We start from the raw sequence: 27987 nt of genomic DNA on the forward strand, positions 1-27987 counted from the left end.
CCATCCTACCTCACCTCACTATTCTCCTACTACAACCGAGCCCAGACACTGCTCCTCTAATGCCAACCAACTTACTGCACCTCGATCTCATCTATCTCACCCCCGACCTCTCACCTACGTCCTGCCTCACCCTACCTGAGCGATAGCTGAACAACAATTCCTCTCCCAGTCTTCAAAGCCTTAATGAAGGCACATCTCCTTCAGTACAGTGCTCTGCACACAGTAAGCGCTCAATAAATACGATTGATTGATCTCCGACGGGCCTTCCCTAAGCCCTCTTTTCCGTTTCTTCCATGCCCTTCTGCCTTGCCCTGACTCACTCCCTTTATTCGTCCCCACTCCCAGCCCCACGGTCTTATGACCATATCTGCAATTTATTTCTATTAATGTCTGTCTCCCCCTCTTCAATTAATTATATTCATTGAGCACTTCCTGTGTGCAAAGCACTGTACTAAGTGCTTGGGAGAGTACATACAATATAACAATGAACAGACACATTCCTGCCCACAACGGAGCTCACAGTCTAAAGGGGGAGACAGACATTAATAGAAATAAATAAATAAATAAATACAAAAATTATACCCTCTAGACGGTAAGCTTATTGTGGGCAGGAAATGAGCCTGTATTGTACTCTCCCAAGCGCTTAGCACAGTGCTCTGCACAGAGTAAGTACTGAGTAAATGTGATTGATTGATAGGGGAAGAAGTCAGGTTTCCTTGCTGCTCTCTCCCCCGCTGATCATTCCATTCCAGAGTGCTCTGATTCGGTGACTGTGCCTTGGACTGACCCTGCCCTTTCCCTCTAGGCACTGGAATTCGCCTACAGCTCACCCATTAGCTCCTGAGTCTCTGCCCAAATTGGCCCTGCCCTTTCCTTCAAGACAATTGTGTTCCCCCAATGGCTTTCCCATCGGCTCCTGATGTAATCAATCGCCTGGTTGCCCTGTGGAGCATTCTCCGGGTTTGGGCCGTTCAGGACGGGCACGTCCTCGGCCTGCGGATAGGAGAGATGGGTGGCCTGGGGTTGATGGGACCCAGGGCTGCCAGACAATTCCTTGGTTGTCACCCTCAACCTGTCTAGAAAAGCCATCCTAAGGGAATCTGCTCCTGGAAGTCACTTAGTAGGGCATTCTGGGACCTGAGAAGGTAAGGATTAATCATATCGAGCACTTACTATGTGCAGAGCACTATACTAAGTGCTCGGGAGAGTACAAAGTGCTCAGGAGAGTACAAAGTGCTTTGGGAAAGGATCTAAACTGTAAGCTCAATATGGCCAAGGGAGCACGTCTGCTAATTCAGTTGAACTCTCCCATGTTCTGCACACGGTAAACGCTCGGAAAATGCCATTAATCGATTGATTCTCACGTGGCCTCCAGACTGAACTAGTGGGACCCCTCTTCTTCTAGACCCTCCCTCCCACCCCCTTAAAGACTTACAGGACTGAGCCTACCGATTTCTTGGAGAAGGGTTGAAATCGGACTATTTGCACAATGAAAAATGGACAGTATAAGTTTTCATCCCCTCTTGAGCCCCTCTCTCCTCTTGCTCACCCCCTTCTAAAGCCGGGTGCCCAAATGCCCTCCGACTCACAAGTGGCTGACACGTGAAGGTTGTGAACTTCAAGGTCTCAGCTTTATGTATCGCAAATTTCCAAATGCAGTCAACGAAACCATTTCCTGAACGACTTTCCCTCAAAGAACAAAAGAGGATTGGCTTCTGGCAAGCGGGTTAATTTGTGACGTTCTGAAAGGCGCTTTCAGGATCACTTTCTCTATTCCAGATGCTCCCGATTTCCTGGATCTGCCCTCCAGTGACAGCATACGTTTGCGTCTCTCCTCTCTCTGTTTCTCCTGGTGTTTGTCCATACTGAAGATCGTGAAAAGCTTGAACTCCTTGTAGTTCAGGCGCTGGTGGTGGGGATAGAAAAACAGCCCTCATTTCAGAAGAACCGAATAATCTCCCAGCCACTCAGTCCTCACTGAAACCTCCCTTGAGCCACACTGGGCTCAGCTCATAAAGACGAGTTTCCCATATGTAAGAGCCCGGGCTTTGGAGTCAGAGGTCATGGGTTCAAATCCTGGCTCTGTCACTCGCCTGCTGTGTGACTTTAGACAAGTCACTTAACTTCTCTGTGGCTCAGTTGCCTCGTCTGTAAAATAAAACCAAATGCCTGTTCTCCTTCCTTCTTCATTCATTCATTCATTCGTATTTATTGAGCGCTTACTGTGTGCAGAGCACTGGACTAAGCGCTTCTTAGACTGTAAGTCCCATGTGAAATACAGGCTGTTTTATGTTGGGGGTTTTTTAGTGGTATTTTTTAAGAACTTACTGTGTGCCAGGCACTGTACTAAGCGCTGGGGTCGATAAAAGCTAATTAGGTTGGACACGATCCCTGTCCCACATGGGACTCACAACCTTAATCCCCATTTTATACGTGAGTTAACTGAGGCACAGAGGAGTTAATAATAATAATAATAATGGCATTTATTAAGTGCTTACTATGTGCAAAGCACTGTTCTAAGCACTGGGGATGTTACAAGGTGATCAGGTTGTCCCACGGGGGGCTTGCAGTCTTAATCCCCATTTTACAGATGAGGTAACTGAGGCACACAGAGAAGTTAAGTGACTTGCCCAAAGTCACACAGCTGACAGTTGGCGGAGTCAGGATTTGAACCCATGACCTCTGACTCCAAAGCCTGTGCTCTTTCCACCGAGCCATGCTGCTTCTCTAAATGACTCACCCTAGGTCACACAGTCATCCACGAGACCATACTGCTTCTGCAGATTAGACTGTGTTTGATCGGTTCATATTATATCCACCCTAGCTCTCTTAGTACAGTACTTGACACACAGTAAGTGCTTAACAAACACCACCATTATCGTTACTGGTAGCACACCTTCTTGCTGGGCTACCGGCAGAGACATCAACCAGCAGTGGCAACAGAAGTTGAGAAGCAGCCTGGCCTTGGTAAAAACATGGGCCCGGGAATCAGAAAGACCTGGGTTCTAATTCCGCCTCCGCCACTCGTCTGCTGTGTGACATTGAGCAAGTCTCTTAACTGCTCAGTTACCGCAGTGCCTCAGCTATCTCATCCGTAAAATGAGGATTAAGACAGTCAGCCCCTTGTGGGACCTAATTGCCTTGTTCTACCTTAGCACTTAGAACAGCGCTAGAAGCTTCTAGACTGTGAGCCCGCTGTGGGGTAGGGACCGTCTCTATATGTTGCCAGCTTGTACTTCCCAGCGCTTAGTACAGTGTTCTGCACACAGTAAGTGCTCAATAAATACGATTGAATGAATGAATGAAGCAGCGTGGCTCAGTGGAAAGAGTACGGGCTTGGGAGCCAGAGGTCATGGGTTCAAAACCCAGCTCTGCCAATTGTCAGCTGTGTGACTTTGTGACTTTGAAGTCACTTCACTTCTCTGGGCCTCAGTTACCTCATCTGTAAAATGGGGATTAAGACTGTGAGCCCCCCATGGGACAACCTGATCACCTTGTATCCTTCCCAGTGCTTAGAACAGTGCTTTGCACAAAGTAAGTGCTTAACAAATGCCATTATTATTATTATTATTATAAACTGTTAGAGGAGAAGCAGCGTGGTGCAGTGGATAGAGCATGGGCCTGAGAGTCATTCATTCATTCATTCATTCATTCAATCGTATTTATGGAGCGCTTGCTGTGTGCAGAGCACTGTGCTAAGCACTTAGAAAGTAGAATTCAGCAATAAAGAGGAGCAATCCCTGCCCACTCCGGGCTTACAGTCTTAGAAGGTTATGGGTTCTAATTGCTGCTCTACCACTTGTCTGCTGTGACCTTGGCCAAGTCACTTCATTTCTCTGGGCCTCAGTGACCTCGTCTGTAAAATGGGGATATGAGACTGTGAGCCCCACGTGGGACAGGGGCTGTGTCCATCCCGATTTGCTTATACCCACCCCAGCACTTAGTAGAATGCCTGGTACATAGTAAGTGCTTAACAAATACCATAAATTATTATTATTATTATTAACAGTACCTGGCACATAGTGAGCCATTTTCTTAAATACTATTAAGAAGAAGAAGAAAAAGAAAGAGTTCCTCTTCTCGTGGGCTGTGATGCTGCTGTTCTGAGGAATGAGCAGCTCAGTAAGGCAGAACTGTGGAGTTCTAACATACCTCATGTACATAATGGAATTTGCTAGACTGTAAGCAACTTAACAGTGGGAATTGTGTCTACTAACTCCATTGTACTCTCCCAAGGGTTCAATGAATACTAGTGTCTGATGAACTCGAGGATGAAAGCCCTGCCTTGATGCAATAGGCAAGGCCCGTTTCTACATCCTCATCCCAGAACTAGCCCTCTTTCTGCCCCCTTCCCCACCTCAATGAGGGGGTGGTCCTGAAGAAATCACAGAGAGAAACGAGAGCTAAGTCTTTTCCCAACTCCCAGCCTCCCCATTCCCATTCCCCAGGCAGCCGTGGGGACCACAGTTAGTGACGAGGGGTGCTCGGGTTGGGGAGGGGGAGTGGAAAACTGGTGGGATAATCAAAGTCTGAAACCAAGCCAGGCCAGACTGCCAAAGGACCTCTTTCCAGCCCAGCTCTACAGCCTGGGAGAGCTGGTCCCTGGCCTCTCATTTCGGGAGAGCAGGCCCCAGGCCCTCAGCTGGTCCGGGCTCCTCGGCTCAGGAGGGCAAGTCCCTACCCCTCAGCTCGGAAGGGAAGGTCCCGTCCCTTCAGCTCGGAATGGCAGGCCTTGGCCCCTCCTCAACTTGGGAGGGCAGGTTCTGACCTCTCTCAGCTCAGGAGGGCAGATCCTGGCCCCTCTTTATCTTGGGAGGGTAGGCCTTGGCCCCTCAGCTCAGGAGAGCAGGTTCTAGCCCCGTGACTCGGGAAAACAGGCCCCGGTCTTGGCCGAGAAAACCCCCCACCTCTTTCAGATGAAACAAAACCCTTCCGGGGACTTGGGGACACGGGAACACTTGGAACCGGGGCCAACCAAGAGAATTAAATGGAATGAACAGAAAACTTCATTCCCTGGAGAGTTGGTTATTCCGAATCTCGGTGGTCCTCAGCCTCCAGGAAAGGCTGCTTGAGGGGGCTTGGCTCTAAATGGATGTGATCCCTTGGGTTTGTCCCGGCTATCCTCAGGGACTAGGAAATGGGGCTCTTCTAGCTATTCTGGGTCACAGAACTGCCTCACCCTCACCACCCCCGTTCCTCCTTGCCTTGTTTGCCTCTTGCTTTGAGGCACTTGTCAGCTGTGTGACTTTGGGCAAGTCACTTAACTTCTCTGTGCCTCTGTTATCTGTAAAATGGGGATTAAAACTGTGAGCCCCCCGAGGGACAACCTGGTCGCTTGTAACCTCCCCAGTACTTAGAACAGTGCTCTGCACATAGTAAGCGCTTAACAAATACCATCATTATTATTATTATTTGAGGAGAAGAAACAACGCTTCCTCCGAGACCTCAGCTGACCTCATCCCCTGTGATGTCGAAGTCGTGAAAGATCTCCTTGAGCTCCTGCTTCTTGATGTTAAAGAGGAAGCGGAACGCGTGGAACTGTGCCGAGCCAATCTTCAGTTCTCCGTTCATGTCCAGCAATTCAAACACGGGCCGAGAATGGCGATAGATGAACTGCTTTTCTAGGTGGTTCTGTTGGGAGCAGAGACGAAGAGGTCATCCGGCCACCCGTCCACCTGGGATGACAATTCGCCATCCCTCCGTCTCGTGACAGGTGGCCCCTTTCTGCTTGCACTAGTCATCAGCGGGCCCTGCAATCTGAGGGCTAGCCATGTACCCCTCCATTTGAGCCCCCACTGACCCCCCCAACTCCCCTTCTCCCCTAACTTCCATTCACCTCTGGCTCTTTCTCTCGTCTACAGTCATCATCACCCAAAAGATATTCAAATGAGAAAATGTTTGAGGTTTCCTCCCTTCTGTCACTAGTTAGAAAATGCACTCATGTCACTTTAAAATCTGCTCCAGATCTAGGGCTCTGGGCCTAGATAAGGTGGGATGGGGGGTGTGATCTCTGCAAGGAAACAGGAGTCAGGAGGACCTGGATTCTAATCCCAGTTTTGTGTCTGAAAAATGGGGAAAAAGACTGCGAGCCACAGGTGGGACATAGACAGTGATTAGCTTGTATCTACCCCGGTGCCTAATACAGTGCCTGGCACATAGTAAGCACTTAACAAGTACAATTAAAAAATAAAAAAGGAGAATCCCTGATCAGTGCCCCCATTGGTCTGGGGAGAGGCTCACCTCGTGAGACAGCAAGATGCACGCGAGCATGTAGAACTCTTCAAAACCAATCTCCCCGGTGGCATCCCAGTCCAGCAGGTCAAATACTAGCATTATCTGCCTCTTCCTCAGATTAGTCACATGGCGGAGAAAGTGGTAGAAGAGTATGTCTGGGAATGGAGGACAATTCATCGACGTAAGTCCACGAAGCTTGGGAATCAATCAATTAATGGTATTTATTGAGTACTCACTGTTTGCAGAGCACTGTACTAAGTGTTTGAGAGAGTACAGTACAAGAGAATTAGTAGACACATTCCCTGCCCATAACGAGTTTACAGTCTAGAGTGGGTGGGTAGCTCATGAATACACCCATAATCTATTCCTTGGAACACACCTGTTTCCCTTGGAGAATTAAAAACTCTGTCTCCATGATGGGCTCCAAGCTCCACTTATGTACTGGGCAGTGCTTCGTAAAGTCTCTCTCGGAACCCCCAAGAATTAGGCTGAATTGGACCCGAGAATTAGAGTCACTCACTCCGTCCTCTTCACCCTTGGTCTCACTGCTTCTGGTCAGTGAATCCAAATGATTCAGATGGGCTGTTCTGCCCTTTTCCCTTCTAGGACATCCCTAAGGGCCCATATCACCGGGCTTTCAAAATGCTCCACCCCAACATCTAACCTAGGCTCCTTTAGGGTTTTGCGAGGGAGTGAGGAGCTTTCAAAAGAAAGTCCATGGGGACAATGCATCATTCATTCATTCAATCGTATTTATTGAGCGCTTACCGTGTGCAGAACACTGTACTAAGCACTTGGGAAGTACAAGTCGGCAACATATAGAGACGGTCCCTACCCAACACCGGGCTCACAGTCTAGAAGCGCGAGACAGACAACAAAACCAAACATGTAGACAGCACCACTAAGAGCTCAGCGAATAGAAGCAATATAGAGAAGTCAGTGTTAGCAGAATGCAAAACACTATTCTCCATTGGGCATCAGCCTCAGAAAACCTGCTCCCCAAGTCCTCCAAGATCCCGACGGAAGGGATGCGGTTCAGACATTTCCGTCTCCCACTTGGCCGTGTCAGGCTTCAGAGATGGTATTGGGAATGGGGCCGTGGTTCTGGCCAGGCTCTAGCGCATAGTACAGTGCTCTGCACACAGTAAGCGCTCAATAAATACGATTGAATTGAATTGAAAATTAGCCGAAGGGCAGCTACTCTCACTCCTTCCAGCTGCATGGCTGCCATTCTGAAGATTTGCCCAGGAGATGGGGAGGGCTGGGATGGCGATGACTGGAGACAAAAATTCTCCAGAGCAGCTGCTCTAACCACCAGGCACACTGCCACTGGTGCTGATGAAGTGCCAGTCCTTCCATATCAGCCCACTCTCTTTTTTTCATTTTTTATGGTATTTGTTAAGCGCTTACTGTGTGCCAGGCACTATATTAAACTCTGGGAAAGACTGTGAGCCCCCTGTTGGGTAGGGACCGTCTCTATATGTTGCCTACTTGTACTTCCCAAGCGCTTAGTACAGTGCTCTGCACACAGTAAGCGCTCAATAAATACGATTGAATGAATGAATCGGGTTGGGCACAGTCCTTGGAGCTCATGGTCTTAATCCCCATTTTAAGGACGAGGTGACTGAAGCACAGAGAATAATAATAATAATAATGATGGCATTTATTAAGTGCTTACTATGTGCAAAGCACTGTTCTAAGCGCTGGGGAGGTTATAAGGTGATCAGGTTGTCCCATGGGGGGCTCACAGTCTTAATCCCCGTTTTACAGATGAGGGAACTGAGGCACAGAGAAGTTAAGGGACTTGCCCAAAGTCACCCAGCTGACAATTGGCGGTGCTGGGGTTTGAACCCATGACCTCTGACTCCAAAGCCCGGGCTCTTTCCACTGAGCCACGCTGCTTCTCAGAGAAGGGAAGTGACTTGCCCGAGGCCGACCCGGTAGACACAATCCCTGCCCACCATGAGCTCCCAGTCTAGAGGGGGAGACACAGGTTAACATAAATAAATATTATTTATTTTATTTTGTTAGTATGTTTGATTTTGTTCTCTGTCTCCCCCTTTTAGACTGTCAGCCCACTGTTGGGTAGGGACCATCTCTAGATGTTGCCAATTTGTACTTCCCAAGCGCTTAGTACAGTGCTCTGCACACAGTAAGTGCTCAATAAATATGATTGAATGAATGAATGAATCGGGCTGGGCACAGTCCTTGGAGCTCATGGTCTCAATCCCCATTTTAAGGATGAGGTGACTGAAGCACAGAGAATAATAATAATGATGATGACATTTATTAAGCGCTTACTCTGTGCAAAAAACTGTTCTAAGTGCTGGGGAGGTTATAAGGTGATCAGGTTGTCCCACAGGGAGCTCACAGTCTTAATCCCCATTTTACAGATGAGGGAACTGAGGCACAGAGAAGTTAAGGGACTTGCCCAAAGTCACCCAGCTGACAATTGGCGGTGCCGGGGTTTGAACCCATGACCTCTGACTCCAAAGCCTGGGCTCTTTCCACTGAGCCACGCTGCTTCTCAGAGAAGTAAAGTGACTTGCCCGAGGCCGACCCGGTAGACACAATCCCTGCCCACCATGAGCTCCCAGTCTAGAGGGGGAGACACAGGTTAACATAAATGAATATTATTTATTTTATTTTGTTAGTATGTTTGGTTTTGTTCTCTGTCTCCCCCTTTTAGACTGTGAGCCCACTGTTGGGTAGGGACCGTCTCTAGATGTTGCCAACCTGTACTTCCCAAGCGCTTAGTCCAGTGCTCTGCACACAGTAAGCGCTCAATAAATACGATCGATTGATTGATTATCCGTGCAACGCTGCAAAAGGAACTCACCATTAAGGGCGTTTCTGTGGTGAACATCCAGCAGATGGAAGTAATCCACCAGCATTTTGACATTTCTCACTGAAAGCAGGCAGTATATCTTATCTAGATAGAGGTACCACAGAAATGACCCATTCTTCAGCTTCATCCTGGCGCCGAAGGATTCTGTTTGCCCCTAGAGTTTAGGCAACAGTGGACTTCCCAAGCCAGCATTCCCTCTTGGAACTGGAAGCCGTCGACCCCCAGCCCACGTCATCCCCCGGGCCTGGAATGCCCTCCCTCTGCCCAGGCGCCAAGCTCGCTCTCTTCCTCCCTTCAAGGCCCTGCTGAGAGCTCACCTCCTCCAGGAGGCCTTCCCACACTCAGCCCCCTCCTTCCTCTCCCCCTCCCCATCTCCTTCCCCTCCCCACAGCACCTGTATATATGTTTGTACAGATTTATTACTCTATTTATTTATTTATTTATTTATGTTACTTGTACATATCTACTCTATTTTATTTTGTTAATATGTTTTGTTTCGTTCTCCGTCTCCCCCTTCTAGACTGTGAGCCCGCTGTTGGCTAGGGACCGTCTCTATAAGTTGCCAACTTGGACTTCCCAAGCGCTTAGTCCAGTGTTCTGCACACAGTAAGCGCTCAATAAATATGATTGATTGATTTGGAGTCAGAGGTCATGGGTTCGAATCCCGGCTCCGCCACATGTCTGCTGTGTGACCTTGGGCAAGTCAGTGAACTTCTCTGAGCCTCAGTTACCTCATCTGGAAAATGAGGATTAAGACTGTGAGCCCCACGTGGGACAACTTGATCCCACTGTGTCCCCCCAGTGCTTAGAACAGTGCTTTGCACATAGTAAGCACTCAAGAAATGCCATTATTATTATTATTATTATTTGTACTTATTTGTTACTCTATTTATTTATTTTACTTGTACATATTCTATTTACTTTATTTTGTTAAAGTGTTTTGTTTTGTTCTCTGTCTCCCCCTTCTAGACTGTGAGCCCACTGTTGGGTAGGGACCGTCTCTATATGTTGCCAACTTGTACTTCCCAAGCACTTAGTCCAGTGCTCTGCACACAGTAAGCGCTCAATAAATACGATTGATTGATTGATTTGGAGTCAGAGGTCATGGGTTCGAATCCCAGCTCCGCCACATGTCTGCTGTGTGACCCTGGGCAAGTCACTTCACTTCTCTGAGCCTCAGTTACCTCAACTGTAAAATGAGCCCCACGTGGGACAACTTGATCCCATTGTATCCCCCCAGCGCTTAGAGCAGTGCTTTGCACATAGTAAGCGCTTAACAAATGCCATCATCACTATTATCATTATTTGTACGTATTTATAAGCAGCGTGGCTCAGTGGAAAGAGCCCGGGCTTTGGAGTCAGAGGTCATAGGTTCAAATCCTGGCTCCACCACTTGTCAGCTGGGTGACTTTGGGTAAGTCACTTCACTTCTCTGGGCCTCAGTGACCTCATCTGTAAAATGGGGATTGGGATTGTGAGCCCCCCGTGGGACAACCTGATCACCTTGTATCCTCCCCAGCGCTTAGAACAGTGCTTTGCACACAGTAAGCGCTTAATAAATGTCATCATCACTCTATTTATTTTACTTGTACATATTCTATTTATTTTATTTTGTTAATATGTTTTGTTTTTTTGTCCGTCTCCCCCTTCTAGACTGTGAGCCCGCCGTTGGGTAGGGCCCGTCTCCATCTGTTGCCAACTTGGACTTCCCAAGCGCTTAGTCCAGTGCTCCGCACACGGTAAGCGCTCAATAAATACGATCTTCCAGACTGCGAGCCCGCTGTTGGGTAGGGACCGTCTCTCCATGTTGCCAACTTGTACTTCCCAAGCGCTTAGTCCAGTGTTCTGCATTTATTTTATTTTGTTAGTATTTATTTTATTTTGTCAGTATGTTTGGTTTTGTTCTCTGTCTCCCCCTTTTAGACTGTGAGCCCACTGCTGGGTAGGGACCGTCTCTCTATGTTGCCAACTTGTACTTCCCAAGCGCTTAGTCCAGTGTTCTGCATTTATTTTATTTTGTTAGTATTTATTTTATTTTGTCAGTATGTTTGGTTTTGTTCTCTGTCTCCCCCTTTTAGACTGCGAGCCCACTGCTGGGTAGGGACCGTCTCCATATGTTGCCAACTTGTACTTCCCAAGCGCTTAGTACAGTGCTCCGCACACAGTAAGCGCTCAATAACTACGGTCGGATGAATGAATGATCAAAAGGTGGGGGATGAAAACTACAACCCCCAGGATGCCGCGCGGCGGAGGGCGGGGCCAATGGGAGGGCGCGGGCGGCGGGCGGAGGGCGGCCGCAGCCAATGAGAGGGCGCGGGGCGCTCGCGGCAGGTGCCGGGATCCCCCGGGCGGGGGCGCGCGCGAGCACGTGCCGGAGCGCAGCGCAGCGCAGCAGCAGCAGCAGCAGCAGTAGCAGTAGTAGCAGTTCCCTGCTCGGGTGGCCGGCCATGGCCTTCGCCAATTTCCGCCGCATCCTGCGGCTTTCCACCTTCGAGAAGAGAAAATCCCGGGAATACGAGCACGTCCGCAGGGACCTCGATCCCAACGAGGTGTGGGAGATCCTGGGCGAGCTGGGAGACGGCGCCTTCGGGAAGGTCTACAAGGTGAGCGGGGTCCCTTGCCCCCCCAAAAGGACCGGCAGCACCAGAGAGGATGCCCCGAGGGCACCGGGGACAGTGGCAGGGTTATTTCCATCGGGAAAACCTGGCAAAGCCCAATCCGGGGCTGTTGCAGAGCTGCTCGTTTGGCTGCAGATCCCTGAGGGGGGAAGGGGTAACAGTGGGTGCTTGACTGGACACTTGAAGAGCCGCTTACTTGAGTGGTAACAGTGGGGGAGCAGAATTCAGGCTAGGGGCAGTTGCAGGGCTGCTCGTTTGGCTGCAGACCCCTGAGAGGGGAAGGGGTAATAGTGGGTGCTTGACTGGTATCAGTGGGGGAGCAGAATTCAGACTAGGGGCAGTTGCAGACCTGCTTGCTTGAGTGGTAACAGTGGGTGAACAGAATTCAGGCTAGGGGCAATTGCAGAGCTGCTCGTTTGGCTGCAGACCCCTTAGAGGGGAAGGGGTAACTGGGTGCTTGACTGGTATCAGTGGGTGAGCAGAATTCAGGCTAGGAGTAGTCGCAGAGCTGCTTGCTTGACTGGTAATAGTGGGTGAGCAGAATTCAGGCCAGGGGCAGTTGCAGAGCTGCTTGCTTGACTGGTAACAGTGGGTGAGCAGAATTCAGGCTAGGGGCAGTCGCAAAGCTGCTCGTTTGGCTGCAGACCCCTTAGAGGGGAAGGGGTAACAGTGGGTGTTTGACTGGTAACAGTGGGTGAGCAGAATTAAGGCTAAGGGCAGTCGCAGAGCTGCTTGCTTGACTGGTAATAGTGGGTGAGCAGAATTCAGGCTAGGGGCAGTTGCAGAGCTGCTGGCTTGACTGGTAATAGTGGGTGAGCAGAATTCAGGCTAGGGGCAGTCGCAGAGGTGCTCGTTTGGCTGCAGACCCCTTAGAGGGGAAGGGGTAACAGTGGGTGCTTGACTGGTAACAGTGGGTGAGCAGAATTCAGGCTAAGGGCAGTCGCAGAGCTGCTTGCTTGACTGGTAATAGTGGGTGAGCAGAATTCAGGATAGGGGCAGTTGCAGAGCTGCTTGCTTGACTGGTATCAGTGGGTGAGCAGAATTCAGGCTAGGGGCAGTCGCTAGAGCTGCTTGCTTGACTGGTAATAGTGGGTGAGCAGAATTCGGGCTAGGGGCAGTTGCAGAGCTGCTTACTTGACTGGTAACAGTGGGTGAGCAGAATTCAGGCTGGGGCAGTTGCAGAGCTGCTTGTTTGGCTGCAGACCCCTTAGAGGGGAAGGGGTAACAGTGGGTGAGCAGAATTCAGGCTAGGGGCAGTTGCAGAGCTGCTTGCTTGCTGGTAACAGTGGGTGAGCAGAATTCAGGCTAGGGGCAGTTGCAGAGCTGCTTACTTGACTGGTAACAGTGGGTGAGCAGAATTCAGGCTGGGGCAGTCGCAGAGCTGGTTGATTTGCTGCAGCCCCCTCATAGGGGAAGGGGTAACAGTGAGTGAGCGGAATCTGGGCCGGGGGCAATTACAGAGCTGCTTGATTGGCTGCAGCCCCCTTATAGGGACAGGGGTAACAGTGGGTGAGCAGAATTCAGGTTAGGGGGACTTGCAGAGCTCTTTGGCTGCAGCCCCCGTATAGGGAAAGGGATAACAGTGGGTGAGCAGAATTCAGGCTAGGGGCAATTGCAGAATCTGGGCCAGGGGTGATTGCAGAGCTGCTTGATTGGCTTCATCCCCCTTATGGGGGAAGGGGTAACAGTGGGTGAGCGGAATCCGGGCCAGGGGCAATCGCAGAGCTGCTTGATTGGCTGCAGCCCCTTTTCAGGGGAAGGGGTATCAGTGAGTGAGCAGAATTCAGGCCATGGGCTATTGCAGAGCTGCTTGATTGGCTGCAGCCCCTTTTCAGGGGAAGGGGTATGTGCCCAGGCTTGGAGCCCCCAAACTGCCCCATGCAGTCCATGCCCGCAGCCCCCAAGGACACAGTCCTATGGGGAGGATGGGGCAGGGCTATCCTCAGGGAGCCTTGAGGGACCCCGCCCGCTGGCCTTGGGCACTGGGTTTTGAAGGCCCAGTTTAGGCTGCCTCGTGTTGTGTGGGCGGAGGAAATGTCATCCAAGACTCTGCTCAGGGCCAAGGCGCCCTCCAGCCCTCCCTCCCTCTTGCTGGTTCCCGCCTGATCAGAGGCGCCTTCAGGAAGCGGGCTCTGTCCTGCAAAACTGAGCCGTCACATCCCTTCTTTCCTCTCTCGTCTGGGAGGACTCTGGCTGGAACTTTTGGAGTTGGGGTCTGCTGGAACAGGCCCGCTTGGGAGCTGGATTTGGGAAGGAGTCAGAAAGATCCTTTTAGACTGTGAGCCCACTGTTGGGTAGGGACTGTCTCTATATGTTGCCAATTTGTACTTCCCAAGCGCTTAGTACAGTGCTGTGCACATAGTAAGCGCTCAATAAATATAATTGATGATGATGATGATCCTGCAGCTCAGGGCTTTTAAGCTTTTTACAAAACGCACACTCCAGCGGTCTTTGGGCCCCTGTCTTTTACCCCAGAGTCCTCCAGTAATGATGGGGATTGCAGCTGATAGATCCAGAAGGAAGAACTAAATCAACACTTGTAAGGCAGAGCGTTCTTTAATAGTAAGTCGACATTTATGTGAAAGACTGGACAGTTACTTAAAGCAACAAGTTACCCCACTTTGATGGAGGCTCGGCAGGACGTAGTGTATAGAGCACATTCATTCAATCGTATTTATTGAGCGCTTTCTGTGTGCAGAGCACTGTACTAAGAGTACATGCCTGGAAATCAAGAGTACATGGGTTCTAATCCTGGTTCCACCCCTTATCTGGTGTGGGACCTTGGGCAAGTCACTTAACTTTTCTGGGCCTCAGTTATCTCCTCTGTAAAATGGGGTTTGAGAGTATGAGCCCCATGTGGGACAAGGACTGTGTCCAGCCTGATTCACTTGTATCTACACCAGTGCTTAAAACAGCGCTTGGCGCATAGTAAGCGCTTAATAAGAAGCATTATTATTATTAATGAACTAGCCAAGGGACTTGAACTGAAGGTAGAGTGCTTCATCCTTGAAGTTGACCCCGCAGATAGTGAAGTTAACCACCAATAGTGTGTGTATCATTTTGAATGCTACTTGCTGTCCATCAATCAGTGGTATTTATTGAACGCTTACTATGCGCAAAGCACTGTACTAAGTTCTTGAAAGAGTACAATGCAAAAGAATTAACAGACATGTTCCCTGCCCTTAACGAGTTTACACTTTCGTCACTTTTGTCTCTTTGGCTCAAGATCTTCTTGAAACGTCTACTCAATCAGTAGTATTTATTAAGTGCTTAGTGTGCGCAGAGCACTGTACTAAATGCTTGGGATAGAACAGTATAACAGAGTTGGTAACTGAGTTCCCTGCTCACAACGAGTTCGCAGTCTACTAGAAAAAAGCTGCTCTTGCTTGCCGTTTACTGTGTTGATCTGTCTGTCTTAGTTTTATCACAGCTATGAACTGTGTTGTCGGATGAACTGAGACCACGCTGTTAGGTAGGGACCATCTCTATATGTTGCAAACTTGTACTTCCCAAGCGCTTAGTACAGTGCTCTGCACACAGTAAGCGCTCAATACATACGATTGAATGAACTAAGATTTGAAAACGCTTCTTTGATCTGCTTGCTTTTGGTTGCCCCATTTCAGCTCCCCCCGTTGTAGCAGCTCAACGGTGAGTTTGGTCAAGTTTCACTTGGAGAGTGAGGAAGTTAAACGGCGTTTCAGAACTTTGTTTTTGAAAAGCTTCAAAGCCTATCGCTCAAATCCAGTGAAATAAATAAATATGATTGATGCAGGGAGTCGAGTGATATGTAGCCACTGTGGAACGTGGAAGTTAAGAACGTAAGAACTGGCATAACTCGTCCAGACTGGCTTCATCGGTCCAGGATTCTGCCTTGGCAACAGGATGCTTAGAAGAACTGGGTGATAGGTACCCTCCTTGACAATCATCTAAATGAAGAATGATCTAATCTTGCCCCTCTGTTAACCCATTATGGACCACTTACGCATTAATTTATCTAGATCCTCTTCAGCTGTATTAATATTTTTGGCTCGCACAATTTCCAGGTTTAGGGAGAAGATTGTGCAGAATATTTCATGAACAAGAAAGCCCTTCCAAATGGAAGGGGGTTGTAAGAAAGGCATTAAAGGGAAGTAGCGTGGCTCAGTGGAAAGAGCACAGGCTTTGGAGTCAGAGGTCAGGGGTTCAAATCCCGGCTCTGCCTCTTGTCAGCTGTGTGACTTTGGGCAAGTCACTTAACTTCTCTGTGTGCCTCAGTTTCCTCATCTGTAAAATGGGGATTAAGACTGTGAGCCCCCTGTGGGACAACATGATCACCTTGTAACGTCCCCAGCACTTAGAACAGTGCTTTGCACATAGTAAGCGCTTAATAAATGCCATTATTATTATTATTATTATTAATAATAAAAGAAAGAGGTCAGTAAATCCAGAGAAGTTTGCGGATAAGCCTCAATTCCCTCATCTGTAAAATGGGGATTAAGACTGTGAGACCCACGTGGGACAACCTGATTACCTTGTATCCCCCCCAGCGCTTAGAGCAGTGCTTGGCACATAGTAAGCGCTTAACAAATACCATTATTATTATTACCGCTACAAGCACAAGTATGAAACATACTACCGTTAGGAACACACTGATCTCGGAAGGCAATTTCTAAAGACCGCTATGCTTCAGCCATCTATCTCCCTGCCTCTGGTGGGACCACTTGCAACCCATTTCACAGAGAGACACACAGAGAGACTATCCTTTCCTAATGGTTTCCCAAGAACATTCTCTCTGCCCTGTTGCGCCTGTGTCAGTGTCCTGCAACCCATGTAGCTAGCAAGTTTGCCTTACAACTCTCACTGCCTTTCAAAATGATTTCAGCTTTGGAGAGAGCTCAGCAGCTCACTTAACACTTACATAAGGCTCCTTAGAAGATCTGAAAACTTCTTTCTTTTTTATTGAATTTGAACATTTATTCTGTGCCAGGCACTGTACTAAACACCGGGTTAGGTACAAGATAATCAGGTTGGACAAAATCCGTGTTTCCCACGGGCCTCACGGTTTTAATCCCCATTTTACAGATGATAACTGAGGCACAGAGAAGTCCACTAACCCAAGGTCACACAGCAGACAAATGGAGGAGCCGGGATTAGAACCCAGAGCCTGAATCAGAAGATTCCCAGGCCTGTCCTCTATCCACTAGTCCATGATGCTTCCTTATATTTTCCTCCAGCCTTCTCTTCTCCTGGTTAAGTAAGCCCAGCACCGTTGGCCTGTCTTCATCCGGGTTTGTGTATCAGCTCTTTAATGAGCTCATTTTTTTCCCCCTCTTCTTTATGGGTTTCCCCTGGCAAGTAGCAGGGTGAATGGGGGTGGGGTGCGAAGTGGAGAAAGGAGAGTCACATATTCTAATGGCTCCATATTCTGCCAGCCCTACTGCTAAAACCCCTTTGCCCATGATGGGGAAGCTTTGCCAGCTGCTGTGCCCTACTGGGCTGGGCCAGAAAATTAGGGCCAGGCCTCTGAGGGTTAATGGTGGCCAGCTCCTGCCCTGTCCAGCCAGACACCCTTCCAGAGAGGAAAATTCATTCAATCGTATTTATTGAGCGCTTACGGTGTGCAGAGCACCGTACTAAGTGCTTGGGAGAAGACAATATCACAATAAACAGACACATTCCCTGCCCACAACGAGCTCGCAGTCTAGAGGATGGGTGTACAGTCTAGAGGAGAATGGGCTCAATCTCACAGTCCCATTTCTGGGTAAGCGTGTTGGGGTAGCTAATCAAAAGTCTTAGTCAAATCAGGAAAGATGGCTTATTTTCCTCGGTTTCCTGGGCTTACGCCTCTGGGGGAGAAGAAAATTTGATGATTCTGGGTGAAGCCGTTTTTCACAAGGCTTCACTGGGCGCCGTATCCAATAACCTGTTTTTTTTTTGGTCTGGTTACCTGATGGGTGTTTTTGTAGAAGAAAGGTTAAGCTCACAGATGTAGACTTTTCGCAGTTATCAATCAATCGTATTAATTGAGCACTTACTATTTACAGGGCACTATATTAAGAGCTTGGGAGAGCGCAGTACAATAATAATGATGGTATATGTTAAGCGCCTACTATATGCAAACCACTGTTCTAAGCGCTGGGGAGGTTACAACAGGATTAGCAGACACGTTCACTGCCCACAATGAACTGATGGTTATTTCCTTGCCTCCACCCCCCTATTTTTAGTAGTCTGACCCAGAGAGGCAACATGCTCTGCGCTTCAGTGGCCTTGGCTTTACCTGCCAGTTACTTATGGGGAGGGATTGTTACTTTATTTGTTCCCAGGCCTTAGTACAGTGCCTTGTGCCCAGTGGGCACTCAGTAAATTCTAGTACTACTGCTACCTGCTGGGGAACCCTGAACCTCAGTTTTCCCATCTGTTCAATGGGGATAAAGCCTTATCTTGTCCTCCCTCAGACGGTGTGAAGAGAAAATGAAAGAACAGTTAGGAGAGCATTTGAGGTCTTTGGAAGAAAGGGGCTAAATGAATCCAGCTTGTTGAGACTTTTGTTATTTCCAGTCTTAAGGCTCACCATCTAAGACCTCTAGAAGACCCCTATTGGTGGCTCTATATTGCTTTTAGACAAGTCCACCAGTAATAATAATGGTGCTTATTAAGCATTTATTTTGTTCCAAGCACTGTAGAGCGGGTGCAAGATCATCAGATTGGATACAGCGCCTGTCCCATCCACCTGGGCTCACACCCAGTCTAAGAAGGAGGGCAAACAGGTCTTTAACCGTCATTTTACTGAAGAAGAAACTGAGGCACAGAGCAGTTGAATGACTTGTCCCGGGCCACGTAGCTGGCAAGTGGGAGAGGTGGGACTAGAACTCGGGTGTTTTACCTTCCAGTCCTGGATTTTTTTTCTACTTGGCCACACTCCTTGGCTGTGGTCGGTTTGAGCACATCTAATTTTGGGGCCAGGCCCTTCCACTCTTTCCCAGTAGGTATGACCCCAACTCCACTGGCAAGATCAAGATGGTCTTTTATGGTGAAAAACAAGTTCACAAGAATAAAAAATCTCTGGTTAGGTAGTGGTATCCAATAGCTTTTTCTTCCCATCCAACAGCAGGGCGTGGCTTGTAATCTCTTCTTTAAGATGGCAAATGCACTGAAGAATGTGTTTTTCATTTATCTTTCAGCCTACCTAGATGCTCCTCGCTTTTCCCTTCCTTCCATGCTCCTTGAAAAATCTCCATCGCATTGCCTTGCCAAGACTTTTTTCTCTCTGAGAAAGAGGTCTTTAATTCTAGACATTGTTGGGTCGCCAGTGTTCAACAGTAGGAGTTTTGTTAAAAGCCGAGATGCTCTGAAGCATCTGGCTAATCTTTAAGCAAAGTCTTCGGCGTTTCAGCAGGGTGGAGAAGAGCTGACTTTTTTTCCACTGGAAGACTTGAGCCTGTTTTCCCGGCGTGCTGAGTTTGTAGGGGAAAAATCAAGTGCGGTGTGGATCCATGCTTGTGGAAATTCTTCCTCTCATCTCTCTCTGGATCCACTTGCCGGGCGGTTCCGGTTGTCTGAAAGCCAAGCCGAGACCAGAACAGAGTGGCCTGTTGTTAGGGAGAGAGAGGTGGTTTTAGATTTGGATTCTGATCCTACAGGGACTCGAGGAGCTTTGCGGAATGATGCCATGATTTCCTGGCTTGGCACGGGGAAGATTAGAATTCCTCTGAGTGTGTGTCCAGGGCAGCAAAGTAAGCTTGGATATACGCAGGACTTTAGGATTCCTTATCTCCAATTGCTCGTTTCCAACCCAACTCACTCCTACCCACATCTCCTGTAGTCCTGCGACCGCCTGAGGCTCACTCACTGTGTGTATCCTATCTGCTTTCCTGTTCCACCTATTTACCTTTCCTTTGTTCCCTCTTCTCGCCCTGCTTCCCTCAGTAGTGAGAAGTGATGAAGGATGGGGATAATTTTGTTACTGAAGTCCAGCTGCCCCGTCTACTCTTGGGAGGGGGATTATAGCCAAAGCATCCTGGAGAGAGAAAGTCTTGGAGGGAGAAGCAGTGTGGCCTAGAGGAGAGAGCACAGGCTTGAAAGTTGGAAGGAATGAAGGATGGGGATAATTTTGTTACTGAAGTCCAGCTGCCCTGTCTACTCTTGGGAGGGGGATTATAGCTAAAGCATCCTGGAGAGAGGCAGTCGTGGTCAGGAGGGAGAAGCAGTGTGGCCTAGAGGAGAGAGCACAGGCTTAAAAGTCAGAAGGACCTGGGTTCTAAGTTCTCCACCACTTGGCTGCTGTGTGACTTGGGCAGGTCATTTCACTTCTCTGTGCGTCGTTTACCTCATCTGTAAAATGGGGAGTAAGACTGAACCCCATGTGGGACATGAACTGTGTCCAGCCTGATCTACCCCATCGCTTAGAACAGTGCCTGGCACATAGTGCTTACAAATACCATAAAAGAAGAAAAGGGAGCACTCTTGTTGCCTACAGAGGGGGGCAAAATCTAGATCCACAGGGAAGACACTTCCAGCTGAGGAGAGGGAGAGCAGTTGCTGGATTGAGTCAGGGAATGGCAATCTGGTCTGAATCGCCGTTTTCTGAGACCCGGACCAGTTTTTGCTCTCGCTCTGCTGCGTCAGATCTCTGCTCATCCCGGAGGGTCCGGGAGCGGTGGCCTCAGCGGTCGGGGAGTGGCCGGAGCAATCGTGGAGACCCCAGCTGGAGTCCCGTGCCCTTCCCTGTCCTTCTACCCTCTGCTCCACCTGGCCTGGTTGGCTCCAGGGGGCTTGGCCAATGCCCGAGCACCAATCTGAGCTTGGAGACTTACTTTTCTAGTTCAAGCAGCTTAACTTTGCAGCCTCTCACCACATTACATGCTTGGCTAAGCCCGTTTCCTCTAAACCATTTCCTCTTCACCTCTACCTCTGTTGCAACACACTTTACTTCTTCCTTGGGTCTGATGTAGGTTTTCTTCTGCCTTGTGAGGGGCCTCGTCACCACCCCCCAGGTCTCTCTTTTATTCTCTCTCTCTGTTTCCCAGGCCCATTTCATGAAACAGAAGGGCACATTTTGTCATTTTGTTTTTTGTAATGTCACTCCCCAAGTCCTTACCCTTCCTCCCTAGTGATTTTTCTCTATTTCCCAATTTTGAACTCTTCCTCTTTGCATTTTAGCCTCTCTGAACAGTTTGGGTTTCATCTTGGGAGAGTTTGCCCACTTTTGCGTAGAGCTGCTTGCTCTAGGAGCCCTTGGTCACTTCGAGTATCTTTCCGGAAATTCACTTCCTCGATCGTGTTTTCGCTCCTTTTCCCTTGCATCCTAACTTCTGTTATCTTGTGCTTTTCTACCCTGTTTTGTCCTGTTTCTCACAATTACGTCAAATAGGGCAATTGTCTCCGTTCATTCCTTCTTAGGCCCCCCAAATATCCCCCCTGCATTTCAAGGGTGTGTTTGATTTGTGGACTGTTGGAGTGCTTTTCCAGTAAATATTCTTGCCTCACACCTCGCTCCTGTCTGGACCTTTCATTCCCTCTCCCATCACACTTGGCAGACCACTGCTCCGCTCCCATCTTCAAAGCTCTTCTGAAATTCCACCTCCTCCAGAAAGCCTCCCCTGACTGATCTCTCATCTCCCCACCCCAGTGTCACCTCAGTATTTCCATGCCACTAAGTACTTGGGGTACTTACCACTCAAGCTCTTATGTACATATTCTGTTATGTTCTCTTATCAAAGAATAATAATTGTGGTATTTGTTAAGCATTTACTAAGTGCTAAGAGCTGGGGTAGTTACAGTGTAATCAGATTGGGCATAGTCCCTGTCTCACACTCGGGTGAGACTCACGCAGTCCATGGGTGAAGCATCACTATTACAGATGAGGAAACATGGGTATAGAGAGTGAAATGAGCCCCCTTTTTCCTCTCCTCCTCTCCATCCCCCCCGCCCTACCGCCTCCCCACAGCACCTGTATATGTGTTTGTACAGATTTATTACTCTATTTTACTTGTACATATTTACTATTCTATTTATTTTGTCAATGATGTGCATCTAGCTTTACTTCTATTTATTCTGATGACTTGACCCCTGTCCACATGTTTTGCTTTGTTGTCGGTCTCCCCCTTCTAGACTGTGAGCCCGTTGTTGGGTAGGGACCGTCTCTATATGTTGCCAACTTGTACTTCCCAAGTGCTTAGTACAGTGCTTTGCACACAGTAAGCGCTCAATAAATGTGATTGAATGAGTGAACTAGAACCCAGGCCCTGTGACTCCACCCCTGTGCTGTATCCACTAGGCCACCCGCTCCCTCTATAATTTATTTTTGTGTTTGCTTTCCCCACCAGATTGTAAGCTCCTTGAGGACTTTTAGTACTCTCCCAAGCACTTAGTATAGTGCTCCGCACTTAGTGGGTGCTCAAATAAACACTACCAACTGCTCCTGAAATATTTATCTCAACTGACGGCTCCAGCCATCCATCTGAATCTTGTGTAGCCTCCCTTTCAATAATGATTTTCTCTTTCCTGCCTTCCTCGCTCCCTTTGTCCACCCTCCTCCTGGTGAACAGGAGCCTGTCGATCCTCTGTACTGCACATCAAGTTTTCAGTCCTGTAGTTTTAGTTAGTCATATTTGAGCGCTTACAGAGTTCAGAGCACTGTACTAAGCGCTTGGGAGAGTAGAGTACAACAATTAACAGACACATTCCCTGCCCACAGCGAGCTCACAGTCTAGGTAGGGAGACAGACCGAGGCTCATCTGTGACTAGGAAGTTTGTTTGCCGTGGTCCCAATGGAAAGAGCATTGCTCAGAGGACCATTCATTCATTCAATCGTATTTATTGAGCGCTTACTGTGTGCAGAGCACTGTACTAAGCGCTTGGGAAGTACAAGTATATAGAGACGGTCGCTACCCAACAACAGGCTCACAGTCTAGAAGCGGGAGACAGACAACAAAACATGTAGACAGGTGTCAAAATCTTCAGAACAATTAGAATTAAAGCTATATGCCCATCATTAACAAAATAAATAGAATAGTAAATATGTACAAGTAAAATAAATAGAGTAATACATCTGTACAAATATATGCAAGTGTTGCACGGGCTTTGGAGTCAGAGGTCATGGGTTCAAATCCTGGCTCCGCCACTTAGCTGTGTGACTTTGGGCAAGTCACTTCACTTCTCTGGGCCTCAGTGACCTCATCTGTAAAATGGGGGTGAAGACCGTGAGCCCCCCATGGGACAACCTGATCACCTTGTAACCTCCCCAGCGCTTAGAACAGTGCTTTGCACATAGTAAGCGCTTAATAAATGCCATCATTATTATTATTATTATTCCTGCTGGGAGACTCCATCAGTGACCAAGGGATTTCACGATCTCATCCAGGACTTCGCACAGTCTAGAATAATAGTAATAATGATGTGATTTGTCAAGCACTTACTATGTACCAAACACTGTACTAAGCCCTGGGGTAGATACAGGATCACCAGGCCCCATAGGGGGGCCGCAGTCTTAAGTAGGAGGCAGAACAAGTATTAAATCCCCATTTTGCAGGTGAGGGAAGTTAAAGTGACTTTCTCAAGGTCACACAGCAGACAAGCGGCGGAGGCGGGATTGGAACCCAGGTCCTCCGGCTCCCAGATTCGGGCTCTTTCCACGAGGCCACGCTGCTTCTTGGAGTTCCTTCTTCGGTGCCTTCCTGGAGACTCAAGTTTGAAGGTGGCCGGGCCTCTCAGCAGCTTGGAAATATTGCATCAGTTTTGGCTCATAGTCACAAAGGGCTGCTTGATTTCTCTCACCCCGGGGTACTGATGTCATTTCTCTTTGACTTGTTCTTTTTTTAATAACTGTACTTCTTAAACCCTGTACTAACTGCTGGGGTAGATTTACTTGTACATATTTACTTCTCTATTTTATTAATGACACGCATATAGCTATAATTCAATTTATTCTGATGGTTTTGACACCTTATCTACATGTTTTGTCTTGTTGTCTGTCTCCCCCTTCTAGACTGTGAGCCCGTTGTCGGGTTGGGACCGTCTCTATATGTTTCCGACTTGTACTTCCCAACCGTTTAGTACTGTGCTCTGCACACAGTAAGCGCTCAGTATATTCATTCAGTCATTCAATCGTATTTATTGAGTGCTCACTGTACTAAGCGCTTGGGAAGTACAGGTTGGCAACATGTAGAGACGTTCCCTACCCAATAATGGGCTCACAGTCTAGAAGGGGGATGTATATACGATTGAATGAATGATTATGAGATTTTTTTTTATGCTTTACTGTGTTTTGAGTACTGTTCTAAGGGCTGGGGTAGATTCAGGTTTTTCAGGTTGGACACGGTCCCTGTCCCACATGGGAATAATAATAATAATAATAATAATTGGTATTTGTTAAGCGCTTACTATGTGCAAAGCACTGTTCTAAGCGCTGGGGAGGATACAGGGTGATCAGGTTGTCCCACGTGGGGCTCACAGTCTCAATCCGCATTTTACAGCTGAGGTAACTGAGGCCCAGAGAAGTTAAGTGACTTGCCCAAGATCACACATGCAGACATGTGGCGGAGTCGGGATTCGAACCCATGACCTCTGACTCCAAAGCCCGGGCTCTTTCCACTGAACCTCACAGTCTTAGTTGGAAGGAGGAGGATTTAACGCCTGTTTTACAGATGAAGATGCTTAGCTTAATATATGCCGAGCACCGTAATAAGGTACATCCAGGATCATCAGGGAAACAGGCATTGAATCTCCTGACGGAAGCTGAGTGATTTGCCCAAGGTCACCCAGCAGACAAGTGGGGGAGTCGGAATTGGAACCCAGGAATTCTGGTTCCCAGGCCACACTGCTTACCTTGCTCTGACCCTCGATTCTCAAGATATTCCCCTTCCCTCCCGGATCAGGTTTCTACTGGTGGACTTGACAGCATGAAGCGGTGACTCCAACTTGTACTTCCCAAGCGCTTAGTCCAGTGCTCTGCACACAGTAAGCGCTCAATAAATACGATTGATTGATTGATTGATTGGCGGGGGCGAATTTAGGTTCTGCCATGTCACTCTCTCCTCAGACATTTCGGTGCCAGTGTTCCTCTCCCTCACTTGTCATGGAGCTGAAACTTAGAGAGAGAAGGGATGGGTCCGGATGCCAAGCGTTTCTGCTGGTTGGATTAATTAACGGGATCAAAGTGGTAACTGGTAATCAATCAATCGTATTTATTTAGCGCTTACTGTGTGCAGAGCACTGTACTAAGCGCTTGGGAAGTCCAAGTTGGCAACATATAGAGACGGTCCCTACTCAACAGTGGGCTCCCAGTCTAGAGGGGGGAGACAGAGAACAAAACCAAACATATTACCAAAAAAAATATGGAACGCTTCACGAATTTGCAGCCAATTAGACGAAAAGACAAAATAGACCTGGGACAATTCATCATTCAAGCCATGACAAATAACCAGACTGTTAAGCAGAACTTTTGGTTTCAAAGGTCCTGGAACTTCTAACAACTTGCAGTTACTGAACCAAATTCACCACATCAGTCGTATTTATTGAGCGCTTACTGTGTGCCGAGCACTGTACTGGTCAATAATATCCATTGAGGGCTTACTGTGTGCTAAGCACTTAGCATTTGGAGAGTACAATAAAATGGAGATGGTAGATACGTTCCCTAACTCCAGCAAGTTTACAGCCTAGAGGGGGATATCTGTAACAGTTTGAGAATTCTAAAGTTAGGCCAGGAAGTCTAGTTTTCTGGCTCCCCCCACACCAGTTTCCTCTGAACAATTGAATTATTTCCCCCCATTGTCGAAGAGCGAGGCCAGTGCGGGGCTGCCTGGACGATGTCTGAGTCGTGAGAGCAATCCCAGGGCAGAGCTGTGTCTGGCCAGGACGTTTTTGGCTTCCCCAAGCCATTCGGTCAGTCAATTGTATTTATTGGGTGCATACTATGTAATAATAATAATAATAATAATAATGGCATTTGTTAAGGACTTACTATGTGCAAAGCACTGTTCTAAGCGCTGAGTGGGGATACAAGGTGATCAAATTGTCCCACATGGGGCTCGCAGTCTTAATCTCCATTTTACAGATGCAGTAACTGAGGCTCAGAGAAGTTAAGTGACTTGCCCAAGGTCACACAGCAGACATGTGGCAGAGTCGGGATTCGAACCCATGACCTCTGACTCCAAAGCCCGTGCTCTTTCCACTGAGCCACGCTGCTTCTCCAAGCAGAACACTGTACTGCTTGGAGACTGTACACTGGACTAAGTGTTTGGGGAGAGTACAGTACAACGGACACATTCCCTGCCCACAACGAGCAGCGTGCTTAGCGGAAAGAGCCCAGGCTTTGGCGTCAGGGGTCATGGGTTCAAATCCCTGCTCCGCCAATTGTCAGCTGTGTGACTTTGGGTAAGTCACTTCTCTTTGCCTCAGTTACCTCATCTGTAAAATGGGGATTAAGATTGTGAGCCCCACATGGGACAACCTGATCACTTGTATCCCCCCAGCGCTTAGAACAATGCTTTGCACATAGTGCTTAACAAATGCCATCATCATCATTATTATTATTATTATTATTATTATTTACACTCAAAGGTCAGGGTCCAAGCCGGATAAGCCCGACTCTAGGCAGGCCTGATGGGGAACCGGGCCTCCCTTCTGGGGCTTGGCAGTGGGGGCAACTTGTTTTTGGAACCCGACAGATCAATCAATCAATCGTATTTATTGAGTGCTTACTGTGTGCAGAGCACTGTACTAAGCGCTTGGGAAGTACAAGTTGGCAACATATAGAGACAGTCCCTACCCAACAGTGGGCTCACAGTCTAAAATGTCAGGGAAAGAAACTGACACCCAAGCGGAGTAACCACAGGCCTCCCAGAGCTCTCCGGACACTCCTCTGCCACTCGCACGCACATCACTTTTTGGTATATGTGAAACAGCTGCAAACTCTAGACTGTAAGCTTGAGGTGGACAAGGGAATGTGTCTTTATTGTAGTCTACTGTCCCAAGCACTTAGTACAGTGCCATTATTATTATTCATTCATTCATTCATTCATTCAATCGTATTTATTGAGCGCTTACTGTGTGCAGAGCACTGTACTAAGCGCTTGGGAAGTACAAGTTGGCAACATATAGAGATGGTCCCTACCCAACAGTGGGCTCACAGTCTAAAACGGGGAGACAGAGAGCAAAACCAAACATACTAACAAAATAATCAATCAATCAATCAATCGTATTTATTGAGTGCTTACTGTGTGCAGAGCACTGTACTAAGCACTTGGGAAGTACAAGTTGGCAACATGTGGAGACGGTCCCTACCCAACAGTGGGCTCACAGTCTAGAAGGGGGAGATTATTATGCAGTGTTATATTACTGGCATTATTATACAGTGCCAGTAACAAATCAATCAATCAATTAATTGTATTTATTGAGCGCTTACCGTGTGCAGAGCACTGTACTAAGCGCTTGGGAAGTACAAGTTCTGTAAAATGGGAATTAAGATTGTGAGCCCCCTGTGGGACAACCTGATCACCCTGTAACCTCCCCAGCGCTTAGAACAGTGCTTTGCACATAGTAAGCGCTCAATAAATGCCATTATTATTATTATTATTATTATTATTATTACAAGTTGGCAACATATAGAGACAGTCCCTACCCAACAGTGGGCTCACAGTCTACATGGGGGAGAACAGTCTAGAAGGGGGAGATTATTATGCAGTGGTATATTACTGGCATTATTATACAGTGCCAGTAACAAATGCCATTATTATTATAATTACAGTGCTCTGCACACTGTAAGCGCTCAGTAAATGTGATTAAATGAGTTAATGAATGAACCAGCACTGCCTGGTGGGAAACTGGACAGACTGTCATCCTTAATAATAATAATAATAATAATGATGGCATTTGTTAAGCGCTTACTATGTGCAAAGCACTGTTCTAAGCGCTGGGGAGGTTAGAAGGTGATCAGGTTGTCCCACGGGGGGCTCACAGTCTTCACCCCCATTTTGCAGATGAGGGAACTGAGGCCCAGAGAAGTGAAGTGACTTGCCCAAAGTCACACAGCTGACAGTTGGCGGAGCTGGGATTTGAACCCATGACCTCTGATTCCAAAGCCCGGGCTCTTTCCATTGCGCCACTGTTGAGTCATGCACAAATCCACACTTTCGACTCCACCCAACTCTATTTCCTCCCCGCATTGCCCATCCACCAATCGCACCCCACCAACTCTCATAATAATAATAATGGCATTTATTAAGCACTTACTATGTGCAAAGCACTGTTTAAGCTCATCCCCTTGGCCGGGAACTCCTCCACAGAATGTATCCTCCACTTGCTGTTGGA

At 48.0% G+C, this 27987-nt stretch overlaps 2 protein-coding genes across 2 annotated transcripts in view; one reads left to right on the top strand and one right to left on the bottom strand.

Annotated features, from left to right (window-relative positions):
- Nucleotides 1-1609: 1609 nt before the first annotated feature.
- Nucleotides 1610-9227, bottom strand: EFCAB9 (EF-hand calcium binding domain 9). The gene is made up of 4 exons (XM_038740565.1): nt 9074-9227; nt 6241-6389; nt 5455-5631; nt 1610-1906 (listed from the first exon to the last, which is right to left on the bottom strand). The coding sequence occupies exons 1-4, from the start codon at nt 9207-9209 to the stop codon at nt 1691-1693; spliced, it is 678 nt and encodes a 225-aa protein (XP_038596493.1). The 5' UTR covers nt 9210-9227; the 3' UTR covers nt 1610-1690.
- Nucleotides 9228-11529: 2302 nt separating this feature from the next.
- Nucleotides 11530-27987, top strand: part of STK10 (serine/threonine kinase 10) — an 83501-nt gene continuing 67043 nt past the window's right edge. Inside the window, 4 exon segments of the mRNA XM_038771689.1 lie at nt 11530-11854; nt 15324-15348; nt 18666-18749; nt 20305-20393. Coding sequence (XP_038627617.1) covers nt 11530-11854; nt 15324-15348; nt 18666-18749; nt 20305-20393 — 523 coding nt within the window.

This window comes from Tachyglossus aculeatus, chromosome X1 (genome assembly GCF_015852505.1).
Source record: "Tachyglossus aculeatus isolate mTacAcu1 chromosome X1, mTacAcu1.pri, whole genome shotgun sequence".
NCBI lineage: Eukaryota > Metazoa > Chordata > Mammalia > Monotremata > Tachyglossidae > Tachyglossus > Tachyglossus aculeatus.